Source organism: Staurois parvus, unplaced genomic scaffold (genome assembly GCF_062004578.1).
Source record: "Staurois parvus isolate SC_StPar_1 unplaced genomic scaffold, SC_StPar_1.0 ptg000389l, whole genome shotgun sequence".
NCBI classification, from domain to species: Eukaryota; Metazoa; Chordata; class Amphibia; order Anura; family Ranidae; genus Staurois; species Staurois parvus.
In genome coordinates, this window is record NW_028318185.1 from 1 (window position 1) to 12,500 (window position 12,500).

The window sequence follows — 12,500 nt, forward strand, 5'->3', positions numbered from 1 at the left end:
CAGGGAAGCAGACACAGAGCAGCAAGCTGGCTACAAGCCTGGGCTTGGGCAATGGTAGATCTGTAACATCACAAGTCCTATTCAGACAAGATGTGTACAAAAGACACTGGGAAGACTCCTTTCCTATCTGGTTGTCCTTCGATGTGGCCGATCTATGGAGAAAAAAAACAAAGGTGATTTACATTTTTTTTTTCATAAACCTGTCAATCATGGGCAATTAAAATGAGCAAATTGTAAAAATGAACAAATATCACTTAAATATTTTATTTTTTAACTTGCCAGGAGTGCTACAATATAGTTTTTCCAGGTGCGTGTTGGACAGGCTATGAGGGGAGGTAGGAGGCCGGTAGTCATTACTGCAGGTGCGCGTTGGACAGGCTATGAGGGGAGGTAGGAGGCCGGTAGTCATTTCTGCAGGTGTGCGTTGGACTGGCTATGAGGGGAGGTAGGAGGCCGGTAGTCATTACTGCAGGTGCGCGTTGGACAGGCTATGAGGGGAGGTAGGAGGCCGGTAGTCATTTCTGCAGGTGTGCGTTGGACCGGCTATGAGGGGAGGTAGGAGGCCAGTAGTCATTTCTGCAGGTGTGTGTTGGACCGGCTATGAGGGGAGGTAGGAGGCCAGTAGTCATTTCTGCAGGTGTGTGTTGGACCGGTATGAGGGGAGGTAGGAGGCCGGTAGTCATTTCTGCAGGTGTGTGTTGGACCAGCTATAAGGGGAGGATGGAGGCCAGTAGTCATTTCTGCAGGTGTGTGTTGGACCGGCTATGAGGGGAGGTAAGAGGCCGGTAGTCATTTCTGCAGGTGTGTGTTGGACTGGCTATGAGGGGAGGTAGGAGGCCGGTAGTCATTTCTACAGGTGTGTGTTGGACCAGCTATAAGGGGAGGATGGAGGCCAGTAGTCATTTCTGCAGGTGTGTGTTGGACCGGCTATGAGGGGAGGTAGGAGGCCGGTCATCATTTCTGCAGGTGTGTGTTGGACCGGCTATGAGGGGAGGTAGGAGGCCGGTCATCATTTCTGCAGGTGTGTGTTGGACTGGCTATGAGGGGAGGTAGGAGGCCGGTCCTCATATCTGCAGGTGTGTGTTGGACTGGCTATGAGGGGAGGTAGGAGGCCGGTAGTCATTTCTGCAGGTGTGTGTTGGACTGGCTATGAGGGGAGGTAGGAGGCCGGTAGCGAAATGGTTGGAGGCAGCACAGTGGCTAAATGGTTAGCACTTCCACCTGGCAGTATTAGGGTCGTTGGTTCGAATCCCAGCCAAGGCACCACCTGCCTGGAGTTTGCATGTTCTCCCTGTGCCTACGTGCGTTTCCTCCTGGTACTCTGGTTTCCTCCCACACTCCAAAGACATGCTGGTAGGTGAATTGGCTCCTGTCTAAATTGGCCCTAGTATGTGTATGTATGAATGTAAGTTAGGGACCTTAGATTGTACACCCCTTGAGGGTTACGGAATGATGTGAATGTACAATATATATGTAAAGTGCTGCGTAAATTGACGGCGCTATATAAGTACCTGAAATAAATAAATACCTTGTATCTCTATTTACCTTTAATTAAAATAATAAACATGTCATGTGCAAAGGTATTGTACAGAGCAGCCCCGATCCTCCTTTTCTCTGGTCCCCTGCCGGGGCTCCTGGCTCCTCCCCCCTGCTGATTGCCCCATAGTAAGCTGCTTCCTATAGGGGCACTCATGCGTGCTGTGCTCCCGAGGCCCGCTGCATTCGTCCATAGACACAGAGTGGGGCACAGCCCCGCCCTCCACTTCCTCATCACTGAGTTTAATTGACAGCAGCGGGAGCCAATCGCTCCCACTACTATTGATCTGCCCTGTGAGAAGGGACAGAGCTGGGAGAGCCATGGTCTCATGTACAGCGCTGAATCGTGATGGGGCTCAGGTAAGTATAAGGGGCGGCTGGGGGATCCCAGGCACAGAAGGTTTTTTACCTTAATGCATCAGGATAAAAAACCTTAAAGTGTTAATAAACCCACAGCAGTAAAATCAGTCTGTATATGCAGTAAAGCATGCTTGTTATACTCACTGTGGAACCTAAGGGGTTAATCCTCTGCATTGTGTAAAAAGGCTGTTTGATCCTGTCTTCTCTGCCCCTTCTCTTGTTCAAATGTCCACTCTTATCCCACATGCTCAGTTGTATGTATGCAAGTGTGTATCGCTAGAGGTTTTTTTTGTTTTTTTCTTGGGAGAATGCATGCGATCTGCACAGCTCCTAGAGCAGAAAGAAAAATCCTCCTACAAGCTTTAACCAGTGCTCTCCTGAAGTCACAAGACTGCTATATACTGCTGATGAGAAAAGGTATTTAGCAGTTTATATTTACTAAAATAATGTAATTTCCATGTTGTGTACTGTGGGAGACCAGATATAGTGAATGCAGGGTCTAGGGAGACCGGATATAATGAATGCAGGGTCCGGGGAGAGCAGATATAGTGAATGCAGGGTCCGGGGAGAGCAGATATAGTGAATGCAGGGTCCGGGGAGACCAGATATAGTAAATGCAGGGTCCGGGGAGACCAGATATAGTGAATGCAGGGTCCGGGGAGACCAGATATAGTGAATGCAGGGTCCGGGGAGACCGGATATAGTGAATGCAGGGTCCGGGGAGAGCAGATAAAGTGAATGCAGGGTCCGGGGAGGCCAGACATAGGGAATGCAGGGTCCGGGGAGGCCAGACATAGGGAATGCAGGGTCCGGGGAGGCCAGACATAGGGAATGCAGGGTCCGGGGAGGCCAGACATAGGGAATGCAGGGTCCGGGGAGGCCAGACATAGGGAATGCAGGGTCCGGGGAGGCCAGACATAGGGAATGCAGGGTCCGGGGAGACCAGACATAGTGGATGCAGGGTCCGGGGAGACCAGACATAGTGGATGCAGGGTCCGGGGAGGCCAGACATAGGGAATGCAGGGTCCGGGGAGATCGGATATAGTGAATGCGGGGTCCGGGGAGATCGGATATAGTGAATGCGGGGTCCGGGGAGAGCGGATATAGTGAATGCGGGGTCCGGGGAGAGCGGATATAGTGAATGCGGGGTCCGGGGAGAGCGGATATAGTGAATGCGGGGTCCGGGGAGAGCGGATATAGTGAATGCGGGGTCCGGGGAGAGCGGATATAGTGAATGCGGGGTCCGGGGAGAGCGGATATAGTGAATGCGGGGTCCGGGGAGAGCGGATATAGTGAATGCGGGGTCCGGGGAGAGCGGATATAGTGAATGCGGGGTCCGGGGAGACCGGATATAGTGAATGCGGGGTCCGGGGAGACCGGATATAGTGAATGCAGGGTCCGGGGAGACCGGATATAGTGAATGCAGGGTCCGGGGAGACCGGATATAGTGAATGCAGGGTCCGGGGAGAGCAGATAAAGTGAATGCAGGGTCCGGGGAGGCCAGACATAGGGAATGCAGGGTCCGGGGAGGCCAGACATAGGGAATGCAGGGTCCGGGGAGGCCAGACATAGGGAATGCAGGGTCCGGGGAGACCAGACATAGGGAATGCAGGGTCCGGGGAGGCCAGACATAGGGAATGCGGGGTCCGGGGAGATCGGATATAGTGAATGCGGGGTCCGGGGAGATCGGATACAGTGAATGCGGGGTCCGGGGAGATCGGATACAGTGAATGCGGGGTCCGGGGAGAGCGGATACAGTGAATGCGGGGTCCGGGGAGAGCGGATACAGTGAATGCGGGGTCCGGGGAGAGCGGATACAGTGAATGCGGGGTCCGGGGAGAGCGGATACAGTGAATGCGGGGTCCGGGGAGAGCGGATACAGTGAATGCGGGGTCCGGGGAGAGCGGATACAGTGAATGCGGGGTCCGGGGAGAGCGGATACAGTGAATGCGGGGTCCGGGGAGAGCGGATATAGTGAATGCGGGGTCCGGGGAGAGCGGATATAGTGAATGCGGGGTCCGGGGAGAGCGGATATAGTGAATGCGGGGTCCGGGGAGAGCGGATATAGTGAATGCGGGGTCCGGGGAGAGCGGATATAGTGAATGCGGGGTCCGGGGAGAGCGGATATAGTGAATGCGGGGTCCGGGGAGAGCGGATATAGTGAATGCGGGGTCCGGGGAGAGCGGATATAGTGAATGCGGGGTCCGGGGAGAGCGGATATAGTGAATGCGGGGTCCGGGGAGAGCGGATATAGTGAATGCGGGGTCCGGGGAGAGCGGATATAGTGAATGCGGGGTCCGGGGAGAGCGGATATAGTGAATGCGGGGTCCGGGGAGAGCGGATATAGTGAATGCGGGGTCCGGGGAGAGCGGATATAGTGAATGCGGGGTCCGGGGAGAGCGGATATAGTGAATGCGGGGTCCGGGGAGAGCGGATATAGTGAATGCGGGGTCCGGGGAGAGCGGATATAGTGAATGCGGGGTCCGGGGAGAGCGGATATAGTGAATGCGGGGTCCGGGGAGAGCGGATATAGTGAATGCGGGGTCCGGGGAGAGCGGATATAGTGAATGCGGGGTCCGGGGAGAGCGGATATAGTGAATGCGGGGTCCGGGGAGAGCGGATATAGTGAATGCGGGGTCCGGGGAGAGCGGATATAGTGAATGCGGGGTCCGGGGAGAGCGGATATAGTGAATGCGGGGTCCGGGGAGAGCGGATATAGTGAATGCGGGGTCCGGGGAGAGCGGATATAGTGAATGCGGGGTCCGGGGAGAGCGGATATAGTGAATGCGGGGTCCGGGGAGAGCGGATATAGTGAATGCGGGGTCCGGGGAGAGCGGATATAGTGAATGCGGGGTCCGGGGAGAGCGGATATAGTGAATGCGGGGTCCGGGGAGAGCGGATATAGTGAATGCGGGGTCCGGGGAGAGCGGATATAGTGAATGCGGGGTCCGGGGAGACCGGATATAGTGAATGCAGGGTCCGGGATTTAGTAACACTAAGGCTTTATAACCACTTTAACAACACCATGTCAGGTCATCCTTTTCTTTTTTTTTTTTTTTTTACAGCACCAGTTTCTTTAGATTCTGTATTTAAACAACTTCCGGCTGTGGGTTTGACAGTAGGGAACTGCTGGCAGAGGTGAGGGGCAGAACAGGCTGTATGTGGATTTCACTAAAGTTAACCTCTGCCTATATAATTTTATCAACAAATGCTGAGGCTGCAATGCTAAGGGTTGGACAGTTTTTTGTTAAAGCACACACTACATTTGAGGAATATAACCAGGTAAATTATCTGGTGCACTTGCTAAATATAAACGTATACCTTTTCTGGAAATGTGACAGTGAAGGGTCCCAACAGTGCTGTTTACATCCTCTAGCTGGAAATGGTGCTTTTCCCTATTTTATTCTTGGGATATGTGAAGTCAGGTAGGATGAGATTCACCGCAAGCCAGCTTTGCACAGATCTCACCTCCTTTATTCTAAAGGCAGATTAGTGGCAGCTCCAGTGTGGTGATACCAGGAGACAGGGTGTGTAGTACACGGCAGGACCTAAACAAGCTGGTCATTTCTTAAAGGGAATGCAAAGTGCCTTTTTACATAATGTCACTCTTTATTATGGCCAAGAATAAAAAAAAAATAAAAGGACAAAACAAAAGCAAATATTGTATATTGATATTCTGCTGTCAGCTTCTAAGCCACCAGGTGGATCTTTGGGTTTCTTTTTTTAGCTGTTAAATGTTCTCAGTTTGCTTCTGGATGAATGAATCCTTTAGTTACACAGCTCAATGATTCATCCCTAATGAGTTCAGTCTCAAGTTTTAATCAAACTGTACTTTAAAGCAAGCACCTGCTGCGCTGTCTCCTGAGCTAAGCTATAGTGCTCTGAAAATCCTTTGTCATGCGCTGTATAACTATAAAACATGCATATATGTAAAGCAATTTTTTTATATAAAAAAAAAAAAAATCAGTCATAACATTTTGTCACCTGACATGTGGATGGGATATATTTGTTAGCAAGTAACATGTTGCCCCTGAAGTTGGTGTTTTGAAAGCAGAAAAAAATGCATTAAAGAGTTGAGCAACTTTGACAAGGACTAAATTGTAATGGCTAGATGACTGGGTCACAGCAACTCAAAAATTGCAGCTCTTGTGGGATGTTTCTGGTCTACAGTGGTCAGGACCTACCACAGGAAAACCGGTGAACTGGCGACAGGGTCATGGGCAGCCAAGACTCACTAATGCATGCGGGGAGTGAAGGCTGGCCCGTGTAGTCCGATCCCACACAAGTCATACTGCAGTTCAAACTGGTTAAAAAGTTAATGTTGGTTCTGAAAGAAAGGTGTCAGAGGACACAGTGCATCGCAGTTTGTTGTGTATGAAGCTTTGTAGCTGCAGACCGATTAAGGTGCCTCATGCTGACCCATGTCCACAGCCAAAAGCTTCTACAAATCGGCATGTAAGCATCATAACTGGATCACCGAGCACTGGAAGAAGGTGTCCTGATCCGATGAACTCAAGAAAGGCTTGAGGAGCACAACAACGGTTCAAGCTTTTGACTTGGCCTTCAAATTCTCCAGATCTCAATCCAATCGAGCATCTGTGGGATGTGTCGAAAAAACTAATCAAATCTGACCCATTGAAGCCCCACCTAACAACTTACAGGATCTGCTGATGGCTTGGTGCTAGATACTAAAGCATACCTTCAGAGGATTAATGGGAGTCCATTCCTTGACAGGTTATGGTGGTCATAATGTTATGACTGATCAATGTACTGTAGACATCTCTCTGTACCAGTTCCCAATCAGGTGTGCAAAGTTAATGCCACTTACCCACCACTCCTGGTCCTCTTCACCTGTCACTATGATGATCTCTCCCTCTACAAATGTCAACTCATCATCATTGTCCGCTTGGCAGTCATAGATTGTCTTTACCCTTTTCAGCTTGAGTTTCCCCTGAGGATGACACAAGACAATTAATTACTGAATGTAAGAGGATAACAGTGAACACCTTTTTTTCTTGTCATGAAACAGAACAAAAGGTAAACTTGGGTTGCCACCAATTTCCACATATGACAACAATCTTCCACAAATGCCAACTTAAAAAAAAATGGAACATTATCAATAAGTATTATGCAGGCTATACATGGGCCAAATTCTATACGAATTTTCTTTATATAATCGGACATTCATGTGTTTTGTAATCCGATGGCGCCACCATTGATTTTGAAATTCAACCAACCCTTTAATTTCACCTCATGTTGCTACAGAAAAGAATTTTCGTGGCCAAGAATTTTCTTTTCTTTCCAGGTCACAGCTCATGCTCATTTCTTTTTCTATTTTACACTGCTCAAAAAAAATTAAAGAAACACTTTTTAATCAGAGTCTAGCATCAAGTCAATGAAACTCCTGGGATATTGATCTGGTCAGGTAAGTAGCAGAGGGGGTTGTTAATCAGTTTCAGCTGCTTTGGTGTTAATGAAATTAACAACAGGTGCACTAGATGGGCAACAATGAGACAAGCCCCAAAACAGGAATGGTTTTACAGGTGGAAGCCCCTGACAATTTTTTACCTACTCATCTTTTCTGACTGTTTTTCACTGATTTTGAGTTTGGCTAGGGTCAGTGACACTACTGGTAGCATGAGACGATACCTGGACCCTACAGAGGTTGCACAGGCAGTCCAACTCCTCCAGGATGGCACATCAATATGCCAGAAGGTTTGCTGTGACTCCCAGAACAGTCTCAAGAGCATGGAGGAGATTCCAGGACAAAGGCAGTTACTCTTGTAGAGCTGGACAGGGCCGTAGAAGGTCCTTAACCCATCAGAAGGACCGATATCTGCTCCTTTGTGCAAGGAAGAACAGGACAAGCACTGCCAGAGCCCTACAAAATGACCTCCAGCAGGCCACTGGTGTGAATGTATCTGACCAAACAAATCAGAAACAGACTTTATGAGGGTGACCTGAGGGCCCGATGTCCTCTAGCGGGCCCTGTGCTCACTGCCTGGCATCATAGAGCTCGATTGGCATTTACCACTGAACACCAGAATTGGAAGGTCCACCACTGGCACCCTGTGCTTTTCACAGATGAGAGCAGGTTCACCCTGAGCACATGTGACAGACGTGAAAGGGTCTGGAGAAGCCGTGGAGAACGTTCTGCTGCCTGTAACATTGTTCAGCATGACCGTTTTGGTGGTGGGTCAGTTATGGTCTGGGGAGGCATATCCATGGAGGGAAGCACAGACCTCTACAGGCTAGACAATGGCACCCTGACTGCCATTAGGTATCGGGATGAAATCATTGGACCCATTGTCAGACCCTACGCTGGTGCAGTGGGTCCGGGGTTCTTCCTGGTGTACGACAATGCCCGGCCTCGTGGCGAGATTACGCAGGCAGTTCCTGAAGGATGAAGGAATTGATACAATTGAATGGCCCCCGCGCTCCCCTGACCTAAATCCAATAGAACACCTCTGGGATGTCATGTTTCGGTCCATCCGATGCCGCCAGGTTGCACCTCACACTGTCCAGGAGCTCACTGATGCCCTGGTCCAGATCTGGGAGGAAATCCCGCAGGACATCATCCATCGTCTCATTAGGAGCCTGCCCCGACGTTGTCAGGCATGCATACAAGCACATGGGGGCCATACAAACTACTGAGGACCATTCTGAGTTGCTGCAATGAAATTTCAGCAAAATGGACTCGCCTGCTGCATCATTTTTTCACTTAAATTTTCGGGGTGTCTTTGAATTTGGTCCTCTGTAGGTTGATAATTTTCATTTCCATCAAACAATGGGGCATCCTTACATTCCTAACACATTACCCCGTCCATATCAGTATAGATATCCAGCATATTTTTCCCCATTGAGATCGGATGTATTTTCAAAGTGTTCCTTTAATTTTTTTGCGCAGTGTATTTCTTGCACAATTCTCCCATCCTTAATTAGAAATTCATTAGTTTTTGAAAAAATTTCCAACATGCCCAATCATTCAAATTCGACGGGCGCTCAAAAATCAGCCTTTGCTGTGGCCCACTAATGGTTCAAAATTCGAACGTAAATTCTTAGAAAAGATTTTCGAAAGAAAATTCTGTCGGAATTCGATCCATGTATGGCCGGCTTTACGGTTTGTAGAACCCAGTTGGGTTACAGCTTGTGCTCTGTATAAAGAAGGCTTGAAATTGAATGGAAGACTAACTGGTAGTGAACTGCTTTCTTTGCACATTCTGAAATTATATAGAGTGCCTTGAAAAAAGTATTCATACCCCTTGAAATTTGTCCACATTTTGTCATGTTACGACCAACACTGTAAATGTATTTTATCAGGACAGTGGATCTGTCAGATGACTGTGATAGTGTGGTGGGCTAGCGGACCCTGGCTGGGAGGTACACTAACTGACTGACATCAATAGCGACACTAATACAGTGATCAGTGCTAATACTGTACACTGTCCCTGTACTAATGACACTGACTGGAAAGGGGGGTAACATCTAGTAGCAATCAAAGGGTTAACTGTGTGCCTAACATGTGTAATATGTGCTGCTTTTTCTAATAGATTTGGTTGTTTTTTCTTGCTGCTGTGCCTGGAGAAGAGACAGCCAAATCATTGCTCTGTATACAGAGCACTGAATTGTTTGTAAACACAGGGCTCTGCGCTGTGATTGGACACACTGTGTCCAACCGCAGTGTGGGATAGCAGGGAGTGCATGCACCCCAAACCTGGCAGCAGGCTCGCAACATTTATTTACGTTTCTGACCCTGCAGCTGCCGATTGGTCCCAGTAAATCTACTTTGACTGGGCAGCAAGTGGTTAAAGGGTAACTCCAGATTTATGGGAAAAAAAAATTAGCAAGTAGAAAAAAAAAAAAAGAAGATAGCATATACAATTGGGACACAAGTCATATTGTGACTGAATTTGGTTAAAAATTACCTTTCCTTTCCAATCTGCATTGCTGTAATTTCTTCAAAACGCAATGGCATTGAGAAGCATGGAGGTGTTCTGTACACAGATGATGTACACAGCGCCCCCTGGATATATCAATTCCTGCTCATATGATTGGTGGGTTTTTATTCACATCTGGCGAGTTTTGCTTTACTATACGAGTCTATGAGAATGCAGCAACAGCTTGAAGCAGGTCAGAAGGTGGCCACTATAAATCAAATTCACCTGCCATTCTCATATATAGTTACATAGTTAGTCTGGCTGAAAAAAGACAAAAGTCCATCCAGTTCAACGATAGAAAAAAAAAAAATTATAATCCTACACCCACAGTTGATCCAGATTAACCTCTCTAGCGGCATTCCCGAGTGTAGCTCGGGGTAAAATGTCAGTACCAAAAGCGGTAACCCCCGAGCTACACTCAGGCTTACCATGCGGCGCTGCATAGGGATTCCCTGCAGAGCTTACCTTGTCCTTCGCTCCCGCAATGTGTCCCCTGCAGCGTCCCCGGCCATCTCCTCCAGCCGATGCTGGCATCCGGCTTCTGTGTTCCGGTCCCTGTGATGTTGGGACGTACGGGAGCCGCCGCCGTAGGTGGCGGGAAATTTTTAAATTTTAAAAAATGGCATTTTTTTCCAAACAAATTTTACATAGTAAAACATTGCTGTTTCAACCCATTTCACATACATTTTGTCCCGAGTGCTTTGTCCTGCGCCCTGCCTGCATTTTTACTGTTCTTTCTGCCTGGAAACTGAGAAACATCCATGGCGTCCAAAAAGCGTCCCTTTAGGTCAAAAGCGGTTTTAGACCGGCTAGAGAACAGCGATAGTAAATCAGAACCACTTGCAGTATTGAGTGATAATGATTCGTGGGGAAATTCGTCATCAGACACTGAAAGCGATTTTGCGACTTTGCTCAGCGATGTGCGAACTTGGCGCTTTATTTCAAATTTCAGTGTTTTTGGTTTGATTATATTATTGAATTAAATAATATTATTTTTTATGATTATTTATTAAATTATAATTTATGATTTCGTGTTTCAAATTTTATCATACCCGGGATGTTTAATAGACTCTTGTTCGGACAGATTTCAGTGAGTTATTCCTAAAAATTACAGCCTACAATAAAAAAAACTACATATTTCCATGCAAAATAATGGTACCACTTTCAGCACCAAAAATCTGAAATAATCAGACCGCCAGGGAGGTTAAGGCAAAAAAAAACCCCCAGCAAAGCACGTAGCGTCTCAAACTGATGCCATCAACACAAGTCCTTACTAATCTACGTTTTACTCTTCTGCTGCTCTGTTTGGTCCCTGGTAACAAACGAAAGCCTTATGTGGGCTATGAGTTGCTGGACTTGTGGATTACATAGGGCTATGGACCTTCTATGACAGTGCTGTCACATGCTCCTCCTAACACGGAGGTACCAGATACTTCCTTTGGCTCCCAAGTACAGAATAGAGCCATGGGGGAGCAACGGAAAGGTGCTGGGTATGGGAAAGGAGGAGGAAATAAACCAAACCTGTTGCTTTTGTCTGAATAGGCACGCACATGTTTGCAGAAGGCAGCCAAATATGCCACATCCAACCTTTGTAGTGCCACAAAATTTCCCAGCATACTACTAGTTCCCTGAAAGCAACAAAAGACTTCCTCAAACTCATAACTAAGAACTGCATTTAAAAAAAGCTTACTGCAGCTATACCGCTGTTTAAAAGGAGAAAACAAAATTGCACGTTTATAAACCATAGTGATGTGCTGTACAGTGTGCAGAACGCTCTGCGGGTTTCAAAATCCCAAAGCCACTTAACCACTTCCAGTCCGGACACTTTTACCCCCTTCCTGTCCAGGCCAATTTTCAGCTTTCAGCGCTATCACACTTTGAATGACAATTGCGCAGTCATGCAATACTGTACCCATATAAATTTTTTAGACAGATAAAGCTTTATTTTGGTGGTATTTATTCACCACTGGGATTTTAATTTTTGCTTGCTATGTAAATCAAATGTCCAAAAATTTTGAAAAAAAGTGTTTTTCTGATAAAATTTTGCAAATAAATAGTATTTCATCATAAATCTTGGCCAAAATGTATTCCGTTATCTTTTTAGTAAAAAAAATAATAATCCAAATTAGTTTATAACCAAAAATTATAATTTTTAAACTTTTTTTTTACATTTTGTTTTATATAACCAAAAATTATAATTTTTAAACTTTTTTTTTTACATTTTTTTTTATGTTATTATTTTTTTTACATACTGTCACCCTAGCAGTACAGTGTCACCATGGTGACACTGTACTACTTGTGGGGGGTGATGAAGATTTTTTTTTTTTACACTGATTGCTTTAAAAGCAATAATTTCTCCTTCTCTCTAGCTGCATTCTTGCAGCCATTGAGAACTACTGAGTGAGCTGTGATTGGTCACAGCTTGTCACATGGTACAAGGCTGTTGTGAAAAGCCTTGTACCATGTGACCTCTGTGATCATTCACAGATTACACACGTTGTAAGCAATGATGTCACAAGTGACATCTTGCTTACCACTCTGCATGTGATCACTGATTGGCCAATCAGTGATCACATGATCGGGACCTCGCACAGAGGTCCCATCCGCCGATCGGTGTTCCACTGTGCGTACAAGCAGGGTGCGGGGAGGCCATTTATAAACGGCCAC

At 47.1% G+C, this 12,500-nt stretch overlaps 1 protein-coding gene across 4 annotated transcripts in view; it reads right to left on the bottom strand.

Moving 5' to 3' along the window:
• Positions 1–6: 6 nt before the first annotated feature.
• ASAP1 (ArfGAP with SH3 domain, ankyrin repeat and PH domain 1) overlaps positions 7–12,500 on the bottom strand; it is a 491,182-nt gene continuing 478,688 nt past the window's right edge. For all 4 annotated transcript variants that reach the window (XM_089685927.1, XM_089685924.1, XM_089685928.1 and 1 more), the window contains 2 exons: positions 6,725–6,847; positions 7–152 (listed from right to left, as the gene is read on the bottom strand). In XM_089685927.1, the coding sequence (XP_089542053.1) occupies positions 78–152; positions 6,725–6,847 (198 nt within the window). In that variant the 3' untranslated portion in view covers positions 7–77. The remainder of the gene's footprint in view (positions 153–6,724; positions 6,848–12,500) is intronic.